We start from the raw sequence: 23,941 nt of genomic DNA on the forward strand, positions 1-23,941 counted from the left end.
GTGCTATAACTGGCCGCTTAAAGCTGAGTCTGTTTGTGGAGACAGGTCATTGAAAAGGGTTTGATTATTCACTGATCAGTAGTACCTCCCAAGGTGCAAATACAAGTTCCTATAAGCAGTACGAGGCTGTCATGGTTGACAATCATACAGATAACGAAGTTGTAGATTTAAAAGTAAAACTCACCAAAAATAAGATCATTTGATTAATTGTAAGTAATATGTGCTGATAAACGCATTCAGATTCAAATGATTTGAACGAAGCTTCACTTTGCTACCATAGGGCTTTAGCCCATATTCCTATTTAAGTTTTTCTATACTTTGGGTTAATTGCAGAACCCAGGCCTATCTGTGTAAGAAATGACAGTATTTAATATGTCACTCGTCTTGCAAAAGATCATTTTGAAGAATCTATTAAATAATCCAAATTTGGGAACACTACAACCTATTAGTGCCAAGTTCTCAATAAGTTTATTCTTGTAGTGGCTGGATCATCAATCTTCATTCAGAGTTCTTAATTTATCTCTTTGATGGGAAAGTTTCCAGGAATCACTAGTCCAGCATTCCAGTGAAAAGTTTTACTGGCTGCAGTGACAGACAGATAAAATTGGATGCTCTTGTGAATTAATCATGCAAGCTGAAGTGGTACGGCTCGCTTGCAGTCAGAAACCTTGGTGAATATGATGAGAAGTTTTTGAGAAGTCGTTTTCTTTGACAAATCATTTACATCTTTTTTTTTTCCAAAACTCTTACTTGGAGAATTCTTCAAATTTTACCAGCTGCCTTAAAGTTCCTTTAAACTTAGTTGTGTATTACATATTTTTTAAATTATTATTTTCTTAATATTTATTTTTGAAAGATAGCATGTGCAAGTCGGGGAGGGGCAGAGAGAGAGAGGGACAGAGGATCTGAAGTGGGCTCTGTGCTGATGGCAGAGAGCCCAATGCAGGGCTGGAACTCAGGAATCATGAGATCATGACCTGAGCCAAAGCTCCACTGACTGAGCCACCCAGCTCTCCCAATATATGACACATTGATAGTGTCATATTTGATAGTGAAACTATCAAATTGATAGTGAAACTATTTTTTTAATGTATCCGATAGGACAGTGTCCTAAAATATTTCGTATGGGTTTTCTCATAACAATATTTGTAAAAATAAGCTAATTTAAGGGTCCATAAGAATATTTAATGTCTTTGGAATTCAGGAAGCTATTTGTGTTTAATTCTTCAGGTGTGCATATCTAAGTAGAATCTTTCAATACAAATGTAACCCACCTATCTTGATGGTGGGATGTGGAGACCTAAAAATTATTTGTGTGTGGTTTTACAAAATAGTTTACTTCTGTTTTACTATAACTGTATGTTAGGGAGAATGTGTTTCCCCACAGTGACATTTCCTCATTGGGAATGAAGCAGTTGGATGGCAACGTCTTGGCCGCTCTCCGTCCCTCACAGTCTAAGGCAGTCCATGAACTCACTTTCATTATGCTTATGAACTTGACTCACCAACTACTTGCAGGAACATAGTTGGCCCCTAAAAATGTCCAGTTATTTGTCTTTTTTAGACAGTTTGGGTTTTGATCATGTTAGGTTATTGACTGTTGTCAGAGTCAACTGTGAGATAATGCAAGCCAGTACAAGGATGCCAGCTCTTCTATGCAAGGTGAAAAGCAAAGTTAAATCTGGCCCATAATTTTGGCCTTAAGCTGCTGCCTCCTCCTTCATTTATTTTTGATAACATACTTAATTGGTTCCATGTGGGCAAAGCAATTTACCCTGAGATGATTATTTCCACCAGTGGGATGTGCAGGCTCAGCCATCTGCGAGGGAGAACAGTTGGCTCCTGCAGATGAAGTGTTTGAGTGTTTGTAGTTTTCAAAGAGGCCAGGTAATTTTACAAATTAAAAAAAAAAATACGAAAGTTCTGCTTACGAGAGGCAAAACTCTAAGTTGAGTAAGTAAAAGCATATCAGTGCAAGTAAGAGCGCATCAGCGAAAAGGACAGCGACAACCTGGCATTCCTGGCATCCTCTATGGATGCTCATCCTTAAATGCCCACCAGGCCCTGCATGCGCTGGGCACTCTAGAGCATGACTCACCAGACCCCCCTGTGCCTGAGCATAAATGAAGGCAAGGATACAAGTACCTTTAGAGTACTTGTACTCTTCAGAAGGCAGGAAGGGCCAATTAAGGGGTGGAGAGGGGGAGGGCTAGGAGGGCCTCCTGGAATTACCCATCCCTCAGACACAAGCTAAAAGCCTGTAATGCCTCCACATCCACATGTGCCCTCAGCATGCTGCCCCGTGGACATTGGATATGGGCCCAAGACAGCCCTTAAGAGGGTCATCTCTGCACAGCATAGATTTTAGTAATGAAGACTCTTCTTAGCTGATACTTACCGTCCCCAGGAATTCTTAACCATATCAAGTCAACCAGATAAAGACATCAGATTGAATCAGAGAAATTGCCACTTTTATAGGTCAAAAATGGTCAAACATAAGGAAATTTTTAATGATTCAACCTAATATTTATATTTACATATCGACATAGCTATATAAGTGGACACATAAAAATGAATCACTGGAAATCTAGTGTGCCTATTTTTTTTTCAATGTTTATTTTTGAGAGAGAGTGCAAGCGGGGGAAGAGCAGAGAGAGAGAGACGCACACACACAGAATCTGAAGCAGACTCCACACTGCCAGGGCAGAGCCTGATGTGGGTCTCAAACTCACGCATAAACTGTGAGACCATGACCTGAGCCAAAGTTGGATGTTTAACCAATTGCGCCACCCAAGTGCCCCTAGAGTGCCTATTTTTAATTGAAATTTTTATTGAGACAATTGTATATTCATAAGCAACTATAAGAAATAATATAGGGAGATCCCATGTTTACTTTACCCACTTTCCCCCAATGATAACATTTTGAAAACTATAGAATAATATCACAACCAGGTTACTAACATTGATATAGTCAATCCACCTGTCTTATTCAAACTTCCCCAATTTTCCTTGTGTCCATTTGTATGTGTGTGTATTTAGTTCTACACATTTTCTCACATGTGTAAGTTTATGTATCCATCACCAAGTCAAGACATTAAATAGTTTTAATAGCGCAAGAATCCCTTCTATAAGCCTCCCCTCCCCCACCTTCCTCTCACCCTGCCCCCCAACCGCTCCCATCCCTAACCCCTGGCAACCACTAATATTGCCTCCATTTCTAAAATGTTGTCATTTTAAAAATGTTAAATAAATGGAATCATACAGAATATAACCTTTGGGTTGTTTTTGTTTTCACTTCGCATAATTCCCTAGAATTTCATTCAAGTTGTTGAATGTATTAATAGTTTACTTTTATTGCTAGTATTCATTCCATAGTATTGAGGTACCGCAGTGTGTTTAACCATTCATTCATTGAAGGACATCTGGATTGTTTCCAGTCGTGGGCTATTACAAATAAAGTTGCTGTGAGCATTTGCATATAGGCTTTTGTGTGACTTTTAGTTTTCATTTCTCAGAGATAAATGCCCCAGAGTGTAATTGCTGGGTCATATAGTAGTTACATGTTTAGTTTTGTAAGAAACTGCCAGGTTTTAGAATCCTTTTTAAAAAATGAAAATGTCTACCTTCAGGATTCTGTGCTCAGTCTAAAAAATTAATTTTTTCTCTTGATCCTTTTTCTAGCCACGCCATATCCTGGTGGATTTAAGTGTTTCACCTGTGAAAAGGCAGCAGACAATTATGAGTGCAACCGATGGGCTCCAGACATCTACTGTCCTCGAGGTAAACTCTCAGTATACAGATTGGGGTGCTCATGAGTGAACAGCCTTGTTGACTTTGATGCATAGGTAGAGAGAGGCATGCTTGAAATCTCAGCCACTTCTCTTGTCTAAGGCTATTAGTAGATCTCTTATCATCAAAGGTTCTTAGAGACATCAGCTAATCATAGGATTGCCCCCTTCCTCATGAAGCAGCATTGGAGTGCCAGTAGAGGTAAGTGCTGGCTTTGGCTGCCCTCTTCCCCAGCCAAAGGGAGGACAAGAGGAGAACAACCAGCCTTTTGGCCACTCTTTGAAGCATTAGTCATTACATAGTAACTTCCTTTATGTAAAGTTTGAATTGATGTTCATATAAAGATCCCATTTATTGCATATTTTGCCAGAGGCTTCTATTCTGAGACTGCATGAAAGCTAGAATTCTAAATGCCATCATTGCACACACACACACACACACACACACACACACAACCCTGAGCTATTTAAGCCATTAAGTTCTTTTTGAAGGAAGAGATAGATGCCCAATTGAAGCATGACATTTTGACCCAAAGGCCCATTTCAAAATGAAGTAGATGCTTCACATCCATATTTGTATCTCTTTTATCCTTTTGAATAAAAAGATGGTTATATTTAGCTATGGAGTCACTGTTAATTGGGTATTTTAATTTTGGAGGAGAGTCGGTTCATTTGATGGAGAGATGGTGAGGACAGAACATTTTATTGACAAATGTTTGAGTGAGTAGATGGGCTTCGCTGATGACTTAATCCAGTTGTTAAAATGACTGAACACACCAACCCTGAATCTATTATATTTTTACATAATGCAGGAGTCTCATACCCTAGTGGAAGGCATCCTGTCTTCCCTGGAGGACTGGACATTGGGAGAACATGGAAAGTGCAATTAAAAGACAAGTGTCAGCTGCCTAAGCCAGTAGTATTTTGCCCATGAACTTCCATCTAGGCTGCCCATTAGAAACACTTACGGATCTCTTCAAAATCACTGGCCCTCCCTAGACCAGTGGTCCTCAATCTCCAGCATGATCAGCATTCCCTGGATGGCTTATTAAAACACAGATTAATGCCTCTCCCCTTGCCCCATTCCTGATTCAGTAAGTCTGTGATGGGGTCTGAGAATTTGCATTTCTAAGGAGTTCCCAGGTGATACAGATGCTGCTGGTGCGGAGACCACATGGTAAGAAAAGCAGTCTAGGGAACTTGAACCTGCATGTCTGAGATGAGGGCCCTGCGCTGGTGTAGTTCAGTATCACAGGTGATTCTAATGAACGGTCAGGGACAAGAACCACTGGGAACGCCTCCCCCCACTAATAAAGAGTGAAAGGTACTGTTGTTGTCATTTCTAGCTTCCTCTTGTTTACTTTTAGGTTGAGATGTTAATGGGGCCTCAAAAGACCACAGGGAAGAGAAAAACATGGAGATGCTAAAGATTGGCTGATTCACAAGCTAGATATCCAGCCATCTCGGTAATCAAAGATAAGTCCTGTCTGCATTGCCTTCTGCAGTCCTGTGCTTATTTTGGAATAAGCCAGTGTTTTTCTAACGTTTCCCCAGCAGAGTGAACATTTGGGTAGGTTGCTGATGGATTTGGTTTAACCACCACTTCTCAAACTTGATGGTACATTGAAATGGGGGAGGAGGGACGGGATTTTAAAACACTGATGCCCGGTCCGTTGTCAGGGATTTATATTTAAATAGCACGGGGTATGGCTGAGCATAAGGATTTTTGAACTCTCCCTGGGTAGTTCTAATATGCAGCAAATTTGAGAACCACTGTAAACAGTGACTCTGGACAAACACAGGGTGATTTGCTTGGGTAGCCAATCAACTTTGGGATGGTTCCAGCAGGGACAGAGCTGGCAGATTAGCTTTTGAAACCATTGCCACAAGTCAGACATATTCAGAGGAAATGTGGCAGTGCTTTCCTTGGTATTGCCTAGCAAAGAGGATGCAGAGGACAAGGAGGGATCGTGAACTGGTGCTCTCAGGCCTTGGGCCAGATTTCATAGAGGCCCAGTCCAAGTCTGATGGTGTGCAAGTATATCCCTGTCACAAAGGAAAAACAGGTGACCGGTAGCACTCTGCTTGAATTCCTCTCAGGAAAAGAGGAAGATCCCTTCTGATGCTTTCTTCAAAGGTCAAAATCTATTCTTCCAAAGTACAGATATCTGAAAGTATCACAGCATTCACACAATTTCCCCCTTTCCCCTTTTTTCCTCCCACTTTTATCTTTTTGTCCTTACATTTATAAGGATAAAGGGAAAGTGTTGCCCTGAGGCTTCATGACACAGAACCACCACGCCAGGCTTTTGGGGGGCATCATGCAGTGAAAGATAGGAATCTGGTTTCTTCGTTCAGGGAGCTCCCCAGTTAGGGGAGATGAGATCTGAAGGTATCAAATGTCAAAAATATCAGGACAAAAGCAAGTACCAAATGCAGCCTGGAGTTCAGTGCTGTGGGAGCTTATGGGGACAATTACTCTGTGGGGACTGAGGTGGCCAGTGGCAGCATTGTGGGCTGAGAAGAGGCAACAGCCCTACGAGTAGGCAGCAGAAGTAGGATGTTGAAGAAGACGTGTCTTCTGAGAAGTCACGTGACTCAAAGGTACGGAGATGGGATTCCCAGGTGTGCTCCATGGACAGGGAGAGACCCGAACTGGGTACAGCAACTAATTCGTGTCGGAGAATAGTAGGAGCAAAGTGGTGGAGTTTGTTTATTTTTGTGAGGCCTTGAACATCAGGTAAGGAATGGGGACTAAAGCTGTAACCTGAGAAGAAATGAAGCCACGGTCAATTTTCTTCTTCCTCTGGGTTTTCTCCAGATTTTTCTAATGATGAAAATGGCATCATTATTATTAGATTAAAATATGAATTGCATCTAACTACTAAAAACTACTGACTGACCCTAGATTTATTTTTTTCTGTTTGTTATTAGTTTGGAGCAGCTATAGGACTACCAACAGGCTTTGTAAGCAGGGCTCAGTAGCTGCTATGGAAAAACATCCTAGCTTTCTGCAATATTCCTGGGTTTTTATTTATTTTTATGACACATTTAGCTAGGTTTTAAGTATCACATGATGTGAAAATAACTTGTTGAAAGCAAAACAACAACAACAACAACAACAACACAATTTTATGTAGGTATTTAATCTTATCTCCATGGAATAAGCCCACTTTCCAAATTGCGCAGGGGATCGCCTGGATCTTAAGAATTTTCTAAAACTGAACTCAGTCAAATGGATGTAAATAGAGACTGTTGTATTTTAGCAGCTGAGGTAAGCTTGCTTCCAGAGTCGACAGACTTGTTGCGAATCATCATTTGGTAAAATAAGCATCCAGAAAGCTTCATCCTAACTAGAATCACTCTGTAGGAAAATGGTGGCATCAGCCACCTTCCTCTAGCTAACTCAGGTTCCCTGTCACTCTAACTTTTCAAGTGTGTGTTAGGCAAATATTTTCTTCTCCATCACTTTGTTAGTGCCTCCAGCACTTAACAGACTCCTGACACCATACTCTTGCCTTAGAACATGAGCATTTAAGAGCCCTCCGTAACTGACTCTCATTGTTTCACTTGGTTGGCTTCTGTTTAGGCTTTGGTCTCTGAGCACTTCCTGTGCAATAACTCTAGTCAGAAAGGATCTTGAAATTATATTATATGAGGGACCAGTTAAAGGAACTGGTGAAAGCAAAGAAGAGTTAATAGCATGCCCTGAGTTCACAGATTTTGCCTATGTGCAAGATTAAAAGCTCCTTGAGAATGGGGCTATCTCAGTGTTTATTAAGAGTCTCTGGAATTAAATGTCAAGTCAAAAACATTATAATTTTCAAAAAAGCTCATTCTGTAGAGGATGCCTAAGCAGCCAAGGCTTTTATGTTTCTTCTTGATTATGAAGTACAGATGCCTCCCTTTGAGGCAAAATCTTCCCTTGAAATTACTACTGATGCAACATCAGACCAAGAGAAATCTCGAGATAGAGGGACACATATCCTTTGGGTTCTGGCTTCTGTGCTGCTCACAGCTTTTCTGTAGAAGTCAAGGAAAAGCTGGACATGACCCTGGAGGACTCTTCATATGTCTGTCTGTTATCTAGTGTAAGTAGGAAATACATAAATGTGGTCCCCAGCATAACTGAAGACAAGCTCCATGGTTACATGTTTCCAGGAAAGACTTCTTTATTGTTGACTTCTTTCAGATTGAGCCCAGGCTGAGACAGTTCTTGTGTTTTACTTTACCCGAGGGTGGATTTTTTTTTCTCTTTTAGGCAATCTTAGGATATAGTCCTTCAGGGTTTCTACCATTCGATAGGGGTCTGTACTCTAGCTCTAAACCCCATGAGGACCCCAGGCCTTGCATCTTCTTATAGTTTATCTGTTAACATCTCCCAGCTCCGCCTCCATCCTGGGTAGAGAACTCAGAGCCTAGTGCTGGCTTTTGGAATTTCCTTCACTTTCAGGAGAGTTCATTTGTATATCTATAGAAAGTATTGGCTATATATTATCCAATACTCTTGGCTGCTATGTAATGAAATGGTGTTCAGGTGATCTATTTTGTCATATTGCTAAATGGAAGCCTTAGACTTCCTCCTTTTTCTTTTAAGTAAAAATTTTTAACTTAAAGTTTAACATACATACCAGAAAGTGAATAGTCATAGGTGCTGAGCTCATTGAATTTTCACAAACTGCACAGGCTGTGTGTCTGTCACCCGTGTTAAGCTACAGAACCTCAGAAGGCCACTAGGGTCCCCCACTCATTACACCCTACCTCTCAGAGGTAACACAGTTGTGACTACTATCACTGAGCTATGTATCCAGGGAATCACAGAACGTATCCCTTTCTTTTTCTCATTTTCTATGTGAAATTCATCTATGTTTTTGTGAGCCGCATAGTTATTCTCTCAGATGTATAGTAGATCGTTATACGAATATGCTAAAATTCATCCTTCCACTCTCAATGGACGTTTGGATTGTTTCAAGGTTTTGAGCGTTGTGGGCGCACTTGTCCATGTATTTCGGTACACGTATGTGTGCATTTCCGCTAGGTCTATCCCACCGGGGTTGCTGGGCATGCAGCAGGCGTGCTTTGGCCTTACCGGATACTGCCTAGTGGTTTTCCAGAATGACTGTACCAGTTTATACTATCCGCAGCAGTGCCTGAGAGTGCCAGTTGCTGCACAGGCTTGCCAACACTTAGTGTTAACAGAGACCATGGAAGCTGGAAGTTAATGGAATGACATTTTTAAAGCGCTGCAAGTAAAGAACTGTTACCCGAGAATTCTGTACCGAGACGGCCAGCCTCACTTCTCCATATATCTATCCCATCTCTCCCAGCTGCCTGCTGGCTCTGAATTCCTGTTTGTGCCTCCCAATTCCCTTGAGAGTGACAGAGGCTCTGCTCAGCTTCTTTGCCCTTAGCAGGGCTTTCTGCTTGGCTTCTCAGCCTTCATGTGTGCAACTTTTGAGTCAGCAGGTGCCTTGAGGGGAGAACAAGAATAGAATGTCATGCTCAACTCAGTGTGCTGTTCGTCTTGCTGATACCTTGCTCTTCAAATCCTATCTGCCTTGGTAGCTCACCTATGCTTTCACAGAGATTTTTGTTGCTTTAATTTTATCTGGCTATTTTAATTTTATTCTGTTGTTTCTCAGTAAGAAGATACAAGCTAGTTCATTTCAGCTGGCATTGTGATGCCCAGATTTACTCTTTACTCTTTTATTAGAACTTTTCCAGGGGTGCCGGGGTGGCTCAGTCAGTTAGGCCTCTGACTTTGGCACAGGTCATGATCTCATGGTTCATAAGTTTGAGCCCCGTGTCAGGCTCTGTGCTGACAGCTCAGAGCCTGGAGCCTGCTTTGGATTCTGTGTTTTCCTTTCTCTCTGCCCCTCGCCCACTCATTTTCTTTCTCCCTCTCTTTCTCTCTCTCAAAAATAAATAAACATTTAAAAGAACTTTAAAAAAAAGAACTTTAGCAGTAATTTTTAACCCCAAAGTTATATCAGCCTAAACAAGATGGCTTCCTTTTGACACCCTGAAATCATCTAACCTACTGCAATTCAGTGTTTTTGCCCAAGTATTTTCTATTAACATAATTGCCTCAGATAGGAAGCATCTATTTGATGTTTTTGTCTTATCACTTTTATTTTAACTACTGTCCTCTATAAGATCCTGTTTACCCTCACTGCTTTTGTATACCTCCCCAACCACCTTTTTGGTCTTTGCCTGGTTATAAGCACATAGCTTTATGAATTTCAAAGATTTGCTTTAAAAGAGAGATTCCTCAAGTTAATATGTGACCTGTCCTTAGCAGGTATGGAACTTTTTTTTTTTTTTTGAAAAAAGAAGACCAAAACAAAAACCAAGATATCATCATGGAAGCAGCACCCTGATTAAGAAATGGATTATTTTCAGTAGCCCAGAGGCTTCTTACATGACTGCTTTCAGCTACTGTCTCTACCACCAAGGATCCTCTTATAGGCTCAGTAGTGTCCCCCCCCCACCTCAAAGTTCACATGTGAAACCTAATCCCCAGTATTCCTGAATATGATTGTAGTTAAAGATAGGGTCCTTAAAGTAGTGATTCAGGTTCAGTGATGAAGAGGAGATTAGGACACAGACTCGCACAGAGGAAAGACCATGAAAAGATACAGGGAGAAGTGGCCCATCTGTGAGCCAAGGAAAGAAGCCTCAGAAGAAATAAACCTTATTGACACCTTAACTTGGACTTTCAGCCTCCAGAACTGGGAAAAAATAGATTTCTTCTGTGTAGGTCACCTAGTCTAAGGTACTTTGTTATGCAGTTTATATACAATCTAGAATTACCCTGAATCTAAAACCAGACTAAGATAGTACCAAAAAACAACAAAACAAAAACAAACAAAAGCCACACAAAACCCCCTGAAATCTAATATTCCTTATGAATATAATCACAAACACCCTTAATATAATATCAACAAATAAAATTTAGCAATATATAAAAATAAGCCTGACCAAATAGAGCTTATTTCAGGAATGCAGGTCTGCTTCAATATTTGAAAATCACCCAGTGTAATCCACGATATTAACAGGCTGAAGATGAAAAATCATATGTCAATATCAACTGAAGCAGAAAAAGCATTTGGCAAAATTCAATACCATTCATGATCAACAACTTTCAGAAAAACAGTATGAGAGAAACTTCCTCAATTTGATAAAGAATATTTATTTTAAAAAACCCGTAGCAAACATACTTAATAGTGAAAGACAAAATACTTCCCTGTTAAGATAAAAAACTAGGCAAGGATATCACTTTCATCATTTTTATCCAATGTCCTGTTGAAAATTCTACCCAGTGCAATAAGGCAAGAAAAGGAAATGAAAGGCATACAGATTGGAAAGGAAGAAATAAAACTGTCCCATGTCACAGATGACATGATTTTCTAAGTAGAAAATCTCAACACTTCTACACAAAACCCTTAGCACTATTAAGTTCAGCAAGGTCACAAAATACTAAGATTAAGACACAAAATTCAATTGTACTCATATATACTATCGATTAACACATGATCATTGAATTTAAAAATATAATACCACTTATAATGGTTCAAAAAATATTAAATGCTTCAAGGTAAATGTAACAAAACACATATAGGACTTGTATGCTGAAACTATAAGTGCTAATGAAAGAATTCCAAGGAAATTTAAGTAAATGGAGAGGCCACGTTCATGAATTGAAAGACTCTACATGGTAAAGATGTCAAATCTGTCCAAATTTATGTGCAGATTTTACACAATTCCTATCAAATTCTAGCAAAATTGTTTGTAGTTCTGGACAAGATTATTATACAATTTATATGGAAAGGTAAGAAACAAGAATAGCTGAAACAGTTCTGAAAATGGAATTTAAGTGGGAGGAACCAATCAATCCTCTTTCCAGAATCATCATATGGCTACAGGAATCAGGACTGTGGTATTTTCAGAAGGATAGAGACATAGATCAATGGAACAGAATAGAGATTTCAGAAAGAGACTCTCAAAATATGCCCAACTTTTTTTTTTCCAATATATGAAATTTATTGTCAAATTGGTTTCCATACAACACCCAGTGCTCATCCCAAAAGGTGCCCTCCTCAATACCCATCACCCACCCTCCCCTCCCTCCCACCCCCCATCAACCCTCAGTTTGTTCTCAGTTTTTAACAGTCTCTTATGCTTTGGCTCTCTCCCACTCTAACCTCTTTTTTTTTTTTTTTTCCTTCCCCTCCCCCATGGGTTTCTGTTAAGTTTCTCAGGATCCACATAAGAGTGAAACCATATGGTATCTGTCTTTCTCTGTATGGCTTATTTCACTTAGCATCACACTCTCCAGTTCCATCCACGTTGCTACAAAGGGCCATATTTCATTCTTTCTCATTGCCACGTAGTATTCCATTGTGTATATAAACCACAATTTCTTTATCCATTCATCAGTTGATGGACATTTAGGCTCTTTCCATAATTTGGCTATTGTTGAGAGTGCTGCTATAAACATTGGGGTACAAGTGCCCCTATGCATCAGTACTCCTGTATCCCTTGGGTAAATTCCTAGCAGTGCTATTGCTGGGTCATAGGGTAGGTCTATTTTTAATTTTCTGAGGAAACTCCACACTGCTTTCCAGAGCGGCTACACCAATTTGCATTCCCAATAACAGTGCAAGAGGGTTCCCATTTCTCCACATCCTCTCCAGCATCTATAGTCTCCTGATTTGTTCATTTTTATGCCCAACTTTTTGACAAGGATACAAAATTCAGTTCACTAGAGGAAAGAGCCTTTGCAACAAACACGCTTGCAGGAGCATTTGGACATCCAGGGGCAAAAAATGAACCTCAACCCAAGTATTACACTTCTTTCAAAAGTTAACTCAAAATTAATCATAGACTTAAATGTCAAATATAAAACTATATGACCTTTGGGGAAAAAGCACAGGAGGAACTCTTCGAGATCTAAGGCTAGGCAAAAAGTTCTTAGACTTGATATAAAAAGCATGATCCATAAAAGGAAAACTTGGTAAATTGGATTTCATCAAAATTAAAAACTCTTGCTCTACATAAGACTCTGTTAATAGGAGGAAAATACCAATAACAAACTGACGTAAAATATTTGCTAATCAAATATCTGACAAAGGACTAGTATCTAAAATGTATAAAGAATTCTGAAAACACAACAGTAAAAAAGGAAACAAAATAAGCAAGAAAAGGAAAAAAACCATGAACAGATATTTCACCAAGGAAAATAAACAGATGGCAAATAAACACATGTTCAACATCATTTAGCCATTCAGAAAATCCAAATTAAAAACATGAGATAACACTATATATCTATCAGAATGTCTAAAATAAAAAAAAAGTAGCAACACTATCAAATGCCAGTAAGAATTAGGAGAAACTAGATCATATATGTATTGTGGGTGGGAGTATAAAATAGTACAGCCACTCTCGAAAACATTATGGCAGTTTCTTAAACAATTAAACAGAGACCTACCGTATAACCTAGTAATGCCAGTTCTGAGCATTTACCCCAGAGAAATGAGAACCTATGTTCACATTAAAGCATTTATACAAGTGTTGATAACAGTTTCATTAATAATATCCGTAACCTAGATACCCTTTCAATGGGTGAATGGTTAAACCAACGTTGGTACATCCACAGCATGGAATACTACTCAGGATTAAAAATTAACAAACCGTTGATACAATAATCCTGATAACTCTCAAGTGAATAAGGCTGAGTGAAAATGCCTAATCCCCAAAGTTTGAGTACTTTATGAGTCCATTTATATAACATCCCTAAGATGACAAATTTATAGAAATGGAGCACAGATTAGTGGTTGCCAAGGATTAAGGAGGGGTGGGAAGAGGAGGGACAAGGATGTGAGAATAAAAAGTGGACATGAGTGGTCCTTGTGGAGGTAGAAATGTTCTGTATCTTGACTGCATCCATATCAATATCCTGATTGTGATACTATACTTTTGCAATGTGTTGCCATTTGGGGAAAACTGGGTGAAGGGTACATGAGATCCTTCTGTATTATTTCTTACAAACTCATGTGAATCTGTAACTATCTCAAAATAAATTTAAAAAATCAACCAGTAAAAAACAAAAAGATACATCAGTTGTGCTAATGTTGAGAAACACTGATCTAGAAGGAAAGCCAGATATAACAAATGAGGAAGCTAAGAAGGCCTGTGAACCCGGTTGGGAGGAAAATCAAGGAAGGGTTCACAGAATTCATCACATTTATATTGAACCTTGAAGAAAAGGTTTCCAGGAGCAGAAGATAGGGGGAAATTTTTTTTGTTGTGAAGAATGGTCAAAGGATATAACATGGTGTCTCAAGGTATCCAGTAGGCAATGAGGAGATAGTCTGGGGCCTAGATTAAGTGTAATGTTGAATAAGAATAAGTGCTGAGTTTCAAATGCCAAGCTCTGAGTTATAAATGTAATCAATACTTCTAGCAAGGAAGCAAAGCTACTCCTATATCCTCTTTTTTTTTTTTTTTTTTTAAGAGAGAGAGAGAGAGAGATTGAGTGCTTGCGAGCAGGGGAGGGATAGGGAGAGAGGGAGACAGAGGATCTGAAGTGGGCTCTGTGCTGACAGCAGAGAGCCCAATGCTGGAATCAAACTCATAGATGGAACGTGAGATCATGACCTGAGCCAATGTCTGACGCTCAACTGAATGAGCCCCCCAGGCGCCCCTCCTACTATATTACTGGCACACAGCTTCAGGAGAAGAGAGAGAGTAACAGACCACCTACTGACCACTCCAGTAGGCCAAATAAACCTAGCAGTATTGAGGCCAGGGCTGCTTGACAGCTAGGGTTCACTCAGGCTCTCATAGACAGTGAGTAGCGTGATCTGACCTTGGTTTCAGCAATACATCGGATGGCTGTCTGACACCTGCATTAGAAAGGAGAGGTCAGAGACAAAGAAGACAGGAAATGATGAGGTCCTGCACTGGGAAAATGGAAAACGGAACAGAAAGATTAGGGTAATGAACACATTTCAGGGAACTTAAAGACACCTGGCTTGGGAAGAGAAGTCTGAGCTAATTCTGAATTTCCTGGTCCGAGATGGAGGTGCCACATCTCAGGACTCAGGATGTCCCTTCCTGAGATAAAAACACTGGAAAGATAAACAAATGGGGAGGGAGGAATATGAGTTATTTGAGATATGTGAGGTCTGAGGTGCTGCTTGCAATGTCCAGGAGATAGCAAGAGATTGGTTCTATAGTTTGGGAGAGAGAATCAGACTGAAGACAACGTTGGAGGTTGGATGAGGTCACTTCAGTGAGAAGAGAATAGGCTCAAGAACAGATCATGGGAGAATATCAACATTCAGGTTAGAGAAAGGGTTGGAAGAGAAGAGACCAGAGATGCAGAAAAAAATCTAGAAGACAAAACTCTGAAGCCCAGGGGAATCACGCGGAGGACATTATACATAGTGGAGCCCAAGAGCTGCAATGAAATCCTTTGGGGTCAGACATGGGAGGAGGGGATCCAGTGGGACACTTAGGCAAAGTCATTGCAAAGGAGGACCTGGAAATAGCTGGATGTGAAGGACTGAGGGCGCGGTAAGGAACCAGGCTGGAAGTATGCCACCAGATGCCACTGGACTTTCAGTTTTTCAGCATAATTTGTAATATTATGATTACAGTTATTTTCCTGCCACTAATTTTCTTGCACATGGTGAATTGTTCTCTGGCATCACTTTAATCGTTATATATGTTTGCAAAGAGACCAAAACTAGTAGAGCCACAGGAATAACTGAGTGGCGGGAAAGCCTTTTACCAGAGAATTGGTCATTTTTAATTCAAATCATATAATATATATGTTGTTGAAACTCAGTTTCTATTATTGGAAACTGAATATTTGTGGGTAAATGGAAATTTACATTTTAGCTTTGAATGTTGTTTTGATTTCAGAACTAGGTTAAGGAATTTGTGTGTGTATGTGTATTTCATGAAAATTATAAATTTCGTGTTTTCCAATAGTTGATTAAGCTCTCTTAATGAGTTCTGCTTTCAATTGCATGCCTGTGAGTCTTCCAGAAAAATACTTTTGTTTCACAACCTCTGGGAATACCATGCTGTTGCAGAATATGAGATTTTAGAGGCCGAAACTAACCTGGTAGAAATTCAAATCCATCTTTTATCTTTTAGATAAAAGCCTTTGAAATCCTTTTAGTGTGAAGTTATCAGCAGGCTTGAGTCTCATATAACCTCATTACTAACCCAAGGATTATTCGGGATGCATGGAGAGCAATGCTCAGTGGCTGAAACTCCTTTTTTTATCAATTCTACAGCCCAGTGATAAGCCACATGTGGTCCACCTCGTTCTGCTTGGGAAGTGCTGCCTGCTTGCCTTGGAGATCACAATACACATTCAAGGCTCTCCTAAGTTGTGCTCTAAAGAAACCTGTTCAACTTTATTTGAATATTTTCAAAACTTATTTAACTACAGAACCTTGTTTTACATTAACATTTCATAACTCACCCAGGGGTTTTGTAAGATAAGAAGTGGGATGGATACTTCTAAGAGACTGACACTTTGGATCTGAGGTTGCTGCTGCTGGAAATAATGGGATGTTCTCAAAATATCTTTGTTTTGAGGGTCAGATTTAGTGAGTGCAAGACAATTTTTTATCCAGCCTCATCACTGATCATTTTTGTTCCTTCTGCCCCCACCCCCCCCCCACCCCAGGATTTTAAGAATGAGCTTATTAAGTACTGGACTTTGGCATATCTTCCTCATTAGTTGTTATCTGTGCAGTGGAATAAATTTGCAATTAATAAATTAAAAGAGAGTTTGTTATGGGCATAAAAGTAAGAACAAAAAGTAGTTATATCAAGTTCACCAATTGTTACTCAAAGCTTACTGAAGATAAGAGAATTTAATACTTGGGGGATAAACCCAATTTCCAAAGCTGAAACCATATAATGATTTACTTATTCCATAAATGTATGATCTTATCTGCTCCAATTTACATTTGGAGCAGTTAAACCTCTGGCATCTGCTCCTGGTTCTGTATGAAGATGAGACAGGAGATAAGAACATTCCTGTCTTTATTGCTTTTTTGAGCATCTCAAGGTGGGATGCAGTGGGAAAGGGGTATCTGTCATGGCCATAAGTGTCCAAGTCTGATATCAAAGAAGTAAACCAGTCTTCTTTGGGAAATGTGGTAAATCCCTCAGGCCACTGGCCTCCATTTGTTAAAACCTGTCACAGGCTTAAAATCTTTTTTTAAAAATCAGAGGAGAGCTGACACCTGCTTCCCATCAGAAAAACAATCACTCCAATTCTAAAATATTTTAGGGCTTTGGGAGAATCATTTCCAGGTGCAAAATTGTCAACTTTTCCTGTGAGTTCATAGGGTGGCTGTACTTACTCAACTCCCAAAGAGCTCTCCAGGACCCTGAGCTAGCTAGGACTGCCTTGACCTGATTCCCACCAATAAAATTCTGGTCAGGGTACAGTGTGGGAACAGCATTTTGGGGAGGGCATTGACCAGACTCAGCCCAAGTACGCCCACCAGTAGTGTAACCATTAAGAAAATCTCTGTCCATAGTGAGACTCAATCAGAGGTCACTCAGGTTCCTGTCAGGTGGGGAGGGGGGGTGTTAGGAAGATTATTAAAACCCCTGGATTTTTATGACTCTCAAGATGTGTCAGTGTGGTCTGTATTAGCTCATTCTCAGGGCCTAAAATTCTCAAGCTTTCTTCTTTGGACATTAGTACTTTGGTTAAAAGCTGCCAAAATTGTGACAGAATCTGGTGGGGGGAATTTTTATTGCCTAATAAATAATATCATAGAAGGTCATAATTCCATATTAGCCACTAAATATCCAAAATGTATAAAGCATGCAAAGTGGAATCCAAGATATGGATGAAAAACAGCTCAGTGACATTTCTTAAGAATTATTCATTCTCTTTTTCATTCTGAAAGTGGAGCAGGAACATTCTCCTAAATCCCAGGCTTAGAAAGCTGAACACTGCCTAGAGGCCTTAAAGAATTACTTTGACAAAGCCATTTTTCTTTAGTCTTTAAATTTGAAAGAGAAAAATTCTCCATGGTAGTTTGGAAGAAATCTTAAGTTTTTGGATTCCTAAGACCTGGAGGGATGTCTAGAAACTTACATCATGGTCGGTCTTCATCTGCCATTTTAGAAGACACTGAAATCATACTAGGGAGAAATGATGCCCTTCCATTTTGGAACACCTTCATTATTGAGTTAGTTTTCTTCTGTAATAAATTCCAAGATCTAGCTATGCTCATTGTCAAGAAGTTCTTTCTTTTGGATAAAGTCATTTTCTGAAGATAAAATGAATTGGTTTTTAATTATTCAGCCCTTACTTGGGAATAGCTGTTTCCAAAACACGCACACACACACGCACACACACATGTACCTGTGCTATAGTCTTTTAACTCTTTGAAGACCATTGTTACCTGCCTAACTTTTTGTTTTTAAACGCTGTGTTCTTTGAACTTTTTCACCCCTTTATCTTCCCCAAAATTTCTGATTCTCATATCCTAATCGTCCCTCCAGACCTCTCCTTCCCTAAAAATAAAAATCAATACAGTGGCAAAACTTGTTGAAAGGCAAAGAGTCATACCACTATATCTTGCTTTATGGGGATGACAACGGGCCAAGAGACCAATATTCTTCAGAAGGCTCTCTTCCTACCATGGCAAAGCGCATCTCTCCAAGGACGTCTTTGGGATTGGACGTAAACTCAACACAGTGTACATCTCATGTGCTGTTAAATCTCTTCAGGACTTGTAATGTTGACCCTTCTGTTGTTTCGCTTCCAGGCAGGTCAGGTTAACATTTCCCATCTCAACTGAAACATATTTTTTCTCTGTTGACAGAGACCAGATACTGCTACACTCAGCATACAATGGAAGTCACAGGAAACAGCATCTCTGTCACCAAACGCTGCGTTCCACTGGAAGAGTGCTTGTCCACTGGCTGCAGAGATTCTGAGCATGAAGGCCACAAGGTCTGGGCAACAAAGCAAGTGACCGGTACAGCATAGTTAGTCTTCCTCCACCACAGATGCGCGCCCGTGCTCATGAGCCAGTTCCCACTCCCTGGTGTAACCTGGCTTTTGAGTACTTCTATACCATTATGAGAAGATTCTCCTTTCCTGTTTGCTCTAAAAGAATAAAAATTTACAGCAGAGCATAGGAAAACCGGTTTAATTATGTAAACACAACACCAAGAGGATATTGAAAGTTGTAATCCCTTCCTTTCCTCAGAAGAAAGTGGTAAAGCCACTGGAAGGAAGAGGAATGAGGGATCAGTTACATCCTCACGATAAAGCATTGCAGATGTAGCAACAGTTCATTCAGCTGAGGATGGCCACGGCAGTTGAGCATCAATAGTTATCTGTGAAGTGAGGCTCATGTCTTTATTGGAATGCTGATTTGGGGAAGGTATCCATTGGCTCCTGAATAATTTGATTAGGTGATCAGAGAACCATCTCCTTGTGGGTTGGCTCCCTCTTAAACTCTATCTGGTGCCTATATGGAAGCACTCAGTATAAAGTGAACTTCAAGTGCAGCCCTGAAAGAGAATACAAAGAACCAGAGAAATGCAGCCTGACTTGTGGTTGGAGTGGAGAATGCCCCCGACTCTCCTGCTGATGGTTCAGAGCTGGCTCCACATATAATCTTGTATATCAGGCAGGCCTTGGCCTTTATTTGGAGTTGGCTCACTTCTCCCCATCAGGCTGCCTTCCTGGTGTCAGAAGCAACTTCTACTCTCAGTACCCTGGAGCGGCACGTTTAGTAGGGGCTTCAAGAAGACACCTAATTTTCAAGCAACTTGTGAAATACAGTAAGAATTAAATTTTAAAATCTAGTATACCAACTTGATCCTGGTTTGAAATATAAAAGCTATGTTCAAGGGTTTTACCTACCTCTCACCCCACTCCCAGAAAGCTAGGCTCTCAGGCCTTATTGTGCTGCTTTACCATGGATCAAGTTAAAGATCAGAGAAGTAACATCATGTGCAAAGGTCACACAGCTGGTAATTCTGTCTGACAGAATTCAAACTCACTTCTGACCTTCAGTTTCTCTCCTCAACATTATAATGTCTCCCTAGCCCATGTCAACTGTGACAAGACTCAAATCCCTGCAGGATAATGACTGAATAGGATATTTGCCATCAGACAGTTTTTCAAATATTATGGTGCATATGGGCCTCTCGAGGATCTTGTTAAAATGCAGATTCTGATTCACTAAATTTGGGGTGAGGTTTGAGATTCTGCATTTCTAATGGGCTCCAGGTGATGTGGAAGCTGCTAATCTGTACTTTGTGTAGCCATGGCCCCAAGTAATTTCTGTCAACAATCCTTTAGATTTCTTTCTTTCTTATGGTCCATGAATAAAGTTAGATAAAGCAGGAGTAATTGCATTAATGCAAACCCTTCAAACTTTAACTCACCCACAAGAATGGTGATAATTATGTGGACAGTTCTAATGAAAGCAAATAGTTCAGTTTAAGTTGGGTTGTTTCCACTTCATGTACACTGTGAAAATTTGGCAAGTGAAAGTATACCCTCTGAACAGCTTCCCCAAGTAGTCAGAAAGGGTTTCTTTGAGATAGGAGGGTATTAGAATCCCCATTACCCAGATGGAAAAGCTGAGACCTAGGAAGGTTATAAAACCATGTAATAAGCATGTGATGGGATGTCAGAAGCAGAACCCATGTTCCTGGAAGCTGAGTCCAGGGTTTGGTTTTTTTTTTGTTTTTTTTTTTTTGGCCACATTGCTTCCAGATGAAATCTCATCCCACTTCCTTAAATACAGGGTCGGTGCCTCTTTTGTAGAACGGGTCACTTTCATTTCAGTCTTACTATGAGGGAGACAGTTCCTTCCAAATTCCCTGCCTCCTTCCAAGATCTGCCAGCTTCTCATCACCCTTCTGTTTCTCTTCCTTTCTTTCAGGTCTGCACTTCCTGTTGTGAAGGAAATATCTGTAACTTGCCACTCCCCCGAAATGAAACTGATGCCACATTTGCCACAACATCACCCATAAATCAGACAAATGGGCACCCACACTGCATGTCAGTGATCGTGTCCTGCTTGTGGGTGTGGTTGGGACTCACATTATAGCAGCTCAAAGACGCCATGTATAGTAGCAATCCATGGGGATCTCCATGGTCCATAGTCATGCATGAGTCGTTGGCTTGACAATAGTTACACATGGGAAACCACAACACTCACAGATGTCTTCACAGCCAAGCATCGCCATTTACCATGAGGAACAAGCGTTGTGTCAGTGTAGTCATTTCAAGTCCAAGACCTCATCAAAGCCAGCCTGCCCCCAAAATAGACCCTGAGTCGTATACCACGAACCTTTCTTTTCACTCCAGGAAATAGTTCTGCATTTATTGATGTCCGAGTCTCTTTATTTGGAATACATGCATGAGCCACAAGAGGTCCTGGGACCCTTGAGATGTTAGATGATATGTTATGTGGACATGCATAGATGTGTGTGCTTCAGGAAAAAGGTAAAGACCACTGGTTTGGATATGACTTTATTTATAGCTTTAGAATTTTCAAACTTTGATTCCAAAAGGAACAGACTGTTTCCTTGGAGATTCTGACTGAGTCCCTAAAAAAGTAGTATGCAGTTGTCCAATTTAATTTTCCCAACATTTTTCTCCCAGTGGTGGGAATCCTATTCCCTCTGCTCTCTGTGGGAAATAAAAGGCAATCATAAATTTGTTGTATAGGGGGAGGGCTAGCTGGAGAAAGATTTTTCCCAACTTAATGGAACTATTATCCATAAAGTACCTTGCATAGCCTTGCATTAAAATTGGTGAGATTGACCTTGATTTGGCACCTCATTGTGCTCCATGAGATCCTGGGTTCTACCTGGGCCAAAGGGTATCCAAAGAGTCCCAAAGCAGGATGGAGTTTTCTCCAGTCATGGGGTCTATTCAGGCATAGATAATCTAAGGAGAGAAAGGATATCAGAATGAAAGGAAAGAGACATGTGCAGGTTGACCCGAGTTCACCGCGAGGGCCCAATCAGTAGCTTAGTCAGATTGTCCTTCTGCACTTCTTACTTCCAGAAAGCCCTCAGGGTTCTTCCTCTTTCAAATCCTCAGTGACTTTAGGGAGAAGGTTCTACACTACATTATCTCAAGACTGATAGGGAAGGAAGACATAATATCCTAGAATGAGAAGGAGGTAAGCCAGTTGGGTGATGGTGAGACTAGTAAGGAGACCCAGGGGGAGTTTTTCTTTTAGGTGATTGCTTTTGAAGTAGATGGTAAAATTTTTGCCATCCTTCCTGTATTTTTTGGCCTGAGTTACAACTTCTTCTTCTTCTTTGTAAATCATTTATACAATATTTATTTTTGTATGGGGTAACTAGAAACTAAAATATATTGTAAAATATTCTTTATTCTAAACAAAATGACTGAATTAGAATACTTATTTTTCAACAGTGGTAGAGCCTGTAATATATGTTTGTTGAAGGTTATCTATAATACTTGCACCAGTGTTGAAAAATATTAACTTAAGTTTGAGCAAGAGTAAATGTGTTGGCCTCTAGGGTTTCACTCATTGTTTCCTCAGTGGTGTTGTCCCAGAAATGTTCAGGTGGTGACGATCACTGGTATGAGTTTCTCTGCAGGGTTATGGGGCATATTTTCATGAAATTTGGTGGAGCCATTGCTGATAAACAGGAGAGCATTGTCAGGGTCCATCTGCCCTGCACTGGAAAATGTCTGTGGCTCATAAAATGAGGCCCCCTCAGGGATTACCAAATATGAACTGAGAGCGGTAACTCTGATACAAAATAATCTAAACTGCATCAAATGGCCTTAAATCAGAGTTTGGTAAGCTTATCAATACTTTGCTTATAACTGGGGTGAGAGAAGTAGAGGGAGAGAAAGCAAGATATTTACTAAGCACCTCTTATGTGGCAGGCACTATGCTAAGCACTTTATATATGTATGTATGTATTAAGTCCTGTAAAACCTGCAAGCACCCTGAAAGGAATATTACTAGTATTTTCACTTTACAGATGAAGGTACTAAGGCTCTAAGAAGCTCAATAACATGAAGCCTTTTCCTCCCTATTTAAGTTATATAGGTTGAGGTGGGATTGAAGAGTGCAGGGACAATGGAATTACCACCCCTAGGAAAACTTCCAGACCTGACCATGGGAATTTGACCCTCTGATCATGTGGTGTTTGTCTAGTCCTGCCTCTGCAGGATGTCATTTGTGTGGGTCCCCTAGATGGTGTTTTTTCTTTAAGGGGTGGAGGTACAGCTTCCTAGTTCATTCCTCTTGCTAAAAGAGGTAACAGGTCAATTGCTATAATTGCTAAAAATGCTTTAAGACAGTGAAAACTTGATGTTGTACATATCTACAAGTACCATTTTTTGTGCATGGCCACTCTCCACTGATACCTGCCAAGTACTGCATGCAATTTGAGTGAGAGACAGAATCCAAATGCTGGTTCTTAAATCATAAAGCGACCACTCCAGAGCTTCCCTGTCTGGTGTGCAGGGGCCAAGTCCACAGTGATGTGAACTCATCTGCCACCCGGGGGATCACTGCAAACTCTACACAGATTTGACTGCATGCACCTTGAGTGCCTGTCAGAATGGCTGACGTTTCATTCTCTTGAAAGAAAGTGGTTGGCTCACCTTCCCCAGCCTCAAGAAGCCAAGGAAGGGCCATTCATGTGGAAGGCCCAGGACTGGTCATCCATCTGACTCTTATACCACATTAAACTTTCCCTCAAATCCCACCATTGGTGACGGCTTGAAGTGCAAACAGCCATGATGTGTACATTAACCTATGTGCCACTTATTTATTTTCAGACTCCCCATAGCATTCATGTCAATAGAGATTAATGCCTAAATTTTGTAAATATTGTACATTTTGTAAATCAATGAATAAAGGTTTTAAGTGTATCTCATCAGGCTCCTCCCTGTAAATGTACATGTCAATCAATGATTAAGGCATTCAGGTTATGTATAAGGCATAGGGCTTAGGATCACAGGGAACTTCCTTCCAAGAGCACATTTTCTCGTTGTACAGACAAGACATACACGCATGAAAAGATACAAGACAATTCACTCATGCCAAATGATTCATGTAGACAGTAAGTGCTGCAGA

At 40.3% G+C, this 23,941-nt stretch overlaps 1 protein-coding gene across 1 annotated transcript in view; it reads left to right on the plus strand.

Annotated features, from left to right (window-relative positions):
* The window catches only part of LYPD6 (LY6/PLAUR domain containing 6), a 123,902-nt gene extending 100,171 nt beyond the window's left edge, over window positions 1-23,731 (plus strand). The window contains exons 3-5 of the mRNA XM_042948751.1: window positions 3,682-3,780; window positions 18,665-18,795; window positions 20,747-23,731. Coding sequence (XP_042804685.1) covers window positions 3,682-3,780; window positions 18,665-18,795; window positions 20,747-20,914 — 398 coding nt within the window. The 3' untranslated portion in view covers window positions 20,915-23,731. The remainder of the gene's footprint in view (window positions 1-3,681; window positions 3,781-18,664; window positions 18,796-20,746) is intronic.
* Window positions 23,732-23,941: the final 210 nt, after the last annotated feature.

Source organism: Panthera leo, chromosome C1 (genome assembly GCF_018350215.1).
Source record: "Panthera leo isolate Ple1 chromosome C1, P.leo_Ple1_pat1.1, whole genome shotgun sequence".
NCBI lineage: Eukaryota > Metazoa > Chordata > Mammalia > Carnivora > Felidae > Panthera > Panthera leo.